Here is a 6,452-nt window from a genome sequence, read left to right on the forward strand (position 1 = left end):
GAGAGCAAGAAGAACAAGACTGAAGATTGATTGCCATTTGAATTTGGGGCCGTAAAAAGCTTTGGTCTCTGCCAATTTGTATTGTACTCAGTGCACACGCATTCACCAGAACGCCCACTTTAGTCTTCAAATTCCCTCCACTGATCTTCCATTTCTGCAAATTCTTGAAACCACGTATTTCACGTTGTTTTCTTTGATTACAGCATCTCAACAAACAATCTGCACAGCTATATAAGCAGATTCCATGGATTTCTCTTCTTTAAATATCTGAAAACCATCATCCTTCATTAGATTGTCCATCATTTGGGGATTTGGGCTTCAATCATTCTGTTTTCTTCGCTATTTTGTTCGAATTTGTCATTGTCGATTGAATTAGAGGAACGCCATTTGAGGAATTGGGTGTTTGCGCTGAGGTTTGACCGGCGTGGGATCTGAAACTTGTGGAGTTTGGGTGTTTGAAATCGGATTGAGAGCTAGAAATGGGGAGTTTGAGGGCGATTTTGAGTCATCCGGATGACTTTTATCCGCTTTTGAAACTGAAAATGGCTGCTAGACATGCGGAGAAGCAGATCCCGCCGGAGCCTCATTGGGGATTTTGCTATTCCATGCTGCATAAGGTTTCTCGAAGCTTTGCTCTCGTTATTCAGCAGCTTACGCCCGAGCTTCGAAATGCTGTAAGTTCAAGATCAAGAGCTCGATGTCTTTTTTATTTATAGTAGATGTTTTGGTGTTCCTTTAGTTGAATTAATCTGTTTCATATCATGGATTGATGGTGGTGTTGTTGATGTTGAATCCATTTATCAGCTCTGATGGTTTTTCTTTTTGAACAGTTTGGTGGATTGATCGTTTGTTAGGAAGAACAATATTGATAGACGTTGAGTGAATATATGAACAAATCTGATGCTGTTTATCATATTTATTCATGTTTACTGATCTTTTATCACTGTGAAAGCTTTCCCGTTTCATTCCTTATATTATAACATGGATTTTAATACAAGTAACAGTTCTTACTGCACAATTTCAGTGTTTGTTTATTCACTAATTGTTGAAGTGTATGTATTTGTTTATCCAAATAGCCTTATTATGGTATTTCTTAGCTTATCGTTTTCGTTTATTCGCAGGTATGCATATTTTATCTTGTTTTGCGAGCCCTCGACACTGTTGGTATGTTATGATCTCTTCACTTCTTTTGTTTGTGAGATCCTATTCTATGCATCATTGGCCTTAAGTTTGAGAAATGTGATGGGTTTTGCTTCGATTGCAATCGATACAGGTCGAGTAATAACTAGATAGCCATTTTGGTTACATTATCTTAGCTTCATTACTGTGAGATCCCACATTGGCAGGGGAAGAGAACAAAACATTCTTTATTAGGGTGTGGAAACCTCTCCTTAGCAGCGCATTTTAAAAACCTTGAGGGGAAGGCCGAAAGGAAAAGCCCAAAGAGGACAATTTCTGCTAGTGGTGGACTTGAGTCGTTACAAATGGTATCAGAGCTAGACACCTGGCGATGTGCGAGCAAGGAGGTTGAGCCCCAAAGGGGGATGGACACGAGGAGGTGGGGTGGACACGAGACGGTGTACTAGCAAGGACGCTGGGCCCTGAAGGGGGGTGAATATGGGGGTCTCACATCGATTGGAGAAGGGAACGAGTGCTAGCAAGGATGCAGAGCCTCAAAGTGGGGTGGATATGGGAGTCCCACATCTATTGGAGAAGGGAACGAGTGCCAGCAAGGACATTGGACCTCAAAAGGGGGTAGATTGTGAGAATCCTACATCCGTTGGGGAGGAAAACGAAACACCCTTTATAATATAAGGGTGTGGAAACCTCTCCCAAGCAGACACGTTTTAAAAACCTTGAGGGAAAGCCCAAATAGGATAATATTTGCTAGCGGTGGGCTTGGGCCGTTACAATTACCTTAGGTTTACAAACTTAATTTATATTAAGTTCCCACTTCGGCACTCATAATCTTCCCAGTTATCAATTTCACTTGAACACGTTCACCCTACGTAATCGAGAAAAATTCTTTATTTTCTTTGTAATTGTATCAATACATGCAAGAACATGTAGAAATTCATGTTGGTTTCTTTGTTATGTGGCTTAGCCTAATTGTCTTATTGTGAGGGAGATTTTTCGGTCAATGGCATTTTCTTCTCTGTTATGGTTACACATAGCAGCTTTCATATGTTTTCAAACTGATCTAACATTTATATTTCTTTACAGAGGATGATACAAGCATAGAAACAGATATCAAAGTGCCCATTCTGAACGCTTTTCACCGTCACATATATAACCCTGATTGGCACTTTTCATGTTAGTATTTTACTTGTAATTTTTTCTTCTCTCTTTAGAATCGAAAAACGAATTAATGAGTTGAATTTCTGTGCATCTGAGTTCATATGTTTTAAGAGGTATTTTTAGTTAGGATCTCTTCTCTTCTTCTGCTGACTTGTGTTCTTGTTTCTATATTCAGGTGGCACAAAGCACTATAAAGTTCTTATGGATGAGTTTCATCACGTTTCAACTGCGTTTCTTGAACTTGCAAAAGGGTTGGTTACTAGAACCTACTGATTCCTGTCTGATGGTTTCTAACAACAAGATAAGAAACAAGTGATGACGTACATCATCCATGCGTGTTGAAGTTCGCCTCTTAAGAGACGAACTTCGTTCATGTAATAAAAACAACAATATTAACATAAATTGTTTCAAAAACGTTATATTTTAATAATAAGTTTAAGAAATAACAATATTAATGAAACTAAAAGTCCCATAAATGACTGATGTTCTTTCTGATTTTAGTTTACTTCACTGCAATTAGTTCTGTTTTGTTTGTTTTTCCTTTACAAAATGAAACAAACTTTTATGTGCACAAGAAAGAGTGTAAAGGCCCAGGCCTACCGTTAGCAGATATTGTCCTCTTTGGGATTTCTCTTTCGGGCTTTCTCTCAAGGTTTTTAAAACTCGTCTGCTAGGGAGAGGTTTCCACACCCTTATAAAGAATGTTTTGTTCTCCTCTCCAATTGATGTGGGATTTCACAATCCACCCCACTGACACTCAACCGATTGTAAGATCCCACATCGGTTGGGGAGGAGAATGAAACATTTTTTTATAAGGGTGTGAAAACCTCTCCCTAGCAGACACGTTTTAAAAACCTTAAGGAGAAGCCCGAAAGGGAAAGCCCAAAGAGGACAATATGTGCTAGCAATGGACGTGGGCTGTTATAGTTGGTATAAGAGCCAGACACCGGGCGATGTACTAGCGAGGAGGCTAAACCCGAAAGGAAAAGTCCAAAGAGAACAATATCTTCTAGCGGTGGGCTTGGCCCGTTACATAGAGATTATTGGAACTAGTTGTCCAACTCTTTAGTAACCTTTTCATTCTAGTATCAAATAAAATCCCTCCAAAAATGAAACATCAGAAAACCCCTTTGCTTAGAATATCTTTGATTCTGACTATAAACTTCTTCAGTGCTTAACTCACTATGCTCAATTGCCTCTGCAGGTACCAGGAAGCGATTGAGGATATCACGAAACGAATGGGTGCCGGAATGGCTAAATTCATTTGCAAAGAGGTACAGCATGACTCTGTCATCCATGGCTGAATTAATACGTATTGGTTGGCGTAGAGAACTGAAACATTTCTTCTGTTCTTGTAGGTAGAGACAGTTGACGATTATGATGAATATTGCCACTACGTAGCTGGACTTGTCGGACTTGGTTTGTCAAAGTTGTTCCACGCATCGAAGTTGGAGGATTTGGCATCTGATTCTCTTTCAAATTCTATGGGATTGTTTCTTCAGGTTAGCTATTATTCTCGAAGTGGTCAATGTTCTTTCCAATGATTTTGTTTCTATTTGCGTTCAAGTTTAACACCGACGACTGAACTACTATAACACAGAAAACAAACATTATTCGAGATTACTTGGAGGACATCAATGAGATACCGAAATCTCGAATGTTTTGGCCTCGCGAGATTTGGAACAAATATGCTGATAAATTAGAGGTGCATAAATCTATATGCCTTTGTCCTTTTGGTTTCTGGTTCTTATGTTGCCTTTTGGTCTGATTGGCTTGTTTCACTATCTTTGGCATTATAGGATTTTAAATATGAGAAGAATTCGGTCAAGGCTGTGCAATGCCTCAATGATTTGGTCACTAATGCTTTGAACCATGTGGAGGATTGTCTGACATACATGTCTAACTTAAGAGATCTTTCCATATTTCGATTTTGTGCAATCCCTCAGGTACGAGATTTTTCAACTCTTCGTGTAGGGATAAGTCATAAGCTAACTTAGTCGTCTCTGCCTCGTTGCGGGTCAGCACCTTCGAAAGAAATGGAGAACTTCATTATTCCCAATGAACCATATGATCTTGACCTATCATTTGTTCAATTTGATCGATCTGACTACTTAGTTAACTCTTTGATCTTGATGTTCCGTGTACTTTTTGCTTCATTTCAGAGGATATTTTTATCAATGCCGGAAATATACTGATTTGATATCACCCTTAAATTCGAATTAGCAAAAATAATCTCTCCTTGTATAATATGGATTCCAAACATTTTAAATGCTCCCGTTCTCCATAGAGCAATATTTTGACATCTTTGTAGGAATAATCATTTAGTTTGGGATGTGCTTTTGATAGATTATGGCGATTGGAACCTTAGCATTATGCTACAACAATGTCGAAGTCTTCAGGGGGGTCGTCAAATTGCGTCGGGGTAAGATTTCAATCTTTTAGTAAAGAAAATAAAGGGTGCACCGACTTGGTGGTAAGTCGAAAAAGGGAGCTAGCATTTTTGGAATCTGCCCGTAGTTTGAACTTTTGTGGCTTTTGTTCTGCAGGTCTTACTGCAAAGATCATTGATCGAACGAAAACAGTTGCAGACGTCTATGGAGCTTTCTTTGATTTCTCTGTTATGCTGAAGGCTAAGGTAGAAATCTTTCGGTCAGACTTAACGATTGCTCAGTGATCGGTTTTTGTTCTTCTGCAGAAATATGAGAGCTTATTACATTAACTAACTTCTTCGGGTTTTCTACAGGTCAACAACAATGATCCTAATGCTGCTAAAACCCTGAGCAGGATTGAGGCAATACAGAAAACATGCAAGGAGTCGGGTCTCTTGAACAAACGGTTCGTATTTTCCTCCTCGGTCTCACTCGTTTCTATGTCTCAAGCTTCAAATCCTCTGACCGCTCTGAAAATTTTTCATCTTTATTATCATCCACCAGGAACTTGTATGTGGTAAGAAGTGAGCCAATGTACAATCCAGCTGTGGTGAGTTTTTTTATTACTCAAATAACATCGTAACGATATCGTTTTCAACGTTAAAATATATGATGTTTCTGTTGTTCCGATCCAGATTGTCATCCTTTTCAGCCTAATATGCATCATTCTCGCGTATCTCTCCGCCAGACAGTTACCAGCTAACCAACCCATATGAGCATCGAACTCCGGTGAGTATCTTATCGATCGGGTCACTGATTACAGACAAAGGCAATGGCATATAGTCGTTATAGTCGTTTATGTTCTACGTTTGGTTTTGTGAATACAGGACAGGAGTTTGAACCGAACATGCCATGAACTTGGACGGTATGATTTAGTTTTTGGCTCCATAATCTTCCTCAGAGCTTTGTTTAAATGTTACAAAGGGTGTAAGTTAGTGTGTTGTTAAGTACAGACCAGGAAACGAGTGAGATCTTGTAGCATTCTAATGGGGATGTGTAGTGTAATGGTTGACATGGAAGTAAGCTTTGTTCTTGTTTTTTCAATATTCTATTAAGGGATTAAGTTTTGGAATTAAAAGTATCTTCCATAACAAATAGTGTGCATCACTGTCTTTTTAAGAAATCAGGAAATGAAAGAATATAGAAAGACGTGTAAAAAAATTCAACAAATGTAAAAACTAGAGATCAAATCATTGTTTTCTAAAATAATAATTAATTAACTTCAAATTAAGATATGTTTTGTTCAATGAGACGATTTTCAAATCTTTAAAAAAATTTGTATCGAGATTTTCAGCGAAAGAAAATCTTGTGATCTCAATCATCCACACGATTTCCTCTTAATTTCCTCCTCGGTCTTTACACTTCACGACCCTCGAAGAGTATGTGTTTAGTGCAAGGTCTCACAAAACATAGAACAATGAAATAATGTATCCATATGAGCTTTGCCCCTCGCTTTAATAATGAATGATACAGAGTCCCTCAATATATATGGCACACTTCACAAATAGTTTCTAGAGTTGAACCATCTATTTCTACCTGAACCCTTCTCGAGTTTCCCTCCTAGCGAACAGAGAAAGCTTATGCCTCATCACTCGCATTCACCTAATCGAGCAGAAAGTCGTTCGGTGGTCATCTTACAACTAGTCCAGTCAAATTAGGGAGAAGGACGCTGTATATTGAATAAGTCACCAAGATACCTCAAAAAAAAAAAAAAAAAAAAAAAAA

At 38.5% G+C, this 6,452-nt stretch overlaps 1 protein-coding gene across 1 annotated transcript; it reads left to right on the forward strand.

The window, feature by feature from the left end:
- On the forward strand, positions 1-5,805 carry LOC111499841 (squalene synthase-like). Its single transcript, XM_023151536.1, has 14 exons — positions 1-674; positions 1,122-1,164; positions 2,224-2,313; positions 2,474-2,549; positions 3,503-3,572; positions 3,657-3,800; positions 3,899-4,003; positions 4,098-4,244; positions 4,645-4,720; positions 4,845-4,933; positions 5,042-5,133; positions 5,232-5,277; positions 5,363-5,456; positions 5,555-5,805. The coding sequence occupies exons 1-13, from the start codon at positions 480-482 to the stop codon at positions 5,441-5,443; spliced, it is 1,254 nt and encodes a 417-aa protein (XP_023007304.1). The 5' UTR covers positions 1-479; the 3' UTR covers positions 5,444-5,456; positions 5,555-5,805.
- Positions 5,806-6,452: the final 647 nt, after the last annotated feature.

The sequence above is a fragment of the Cucurbita maxima genome, unplaced genomic scaffold, assembly GCF_002738345.1.
Source record: "Cucurbita maxima cultivar Rimu unplaced genomic scaffold, Cmax_1.0 Cma_Scf00027, whole genome shotgun sequence".
Classification (NCBI taxonomy): Eukaryota; Viridiplantae; Streptophyta; class Magnoliopsida; order Cucurbitales; family Cucurbitaceae; genus Cucurbita; species Cucurbita maxima.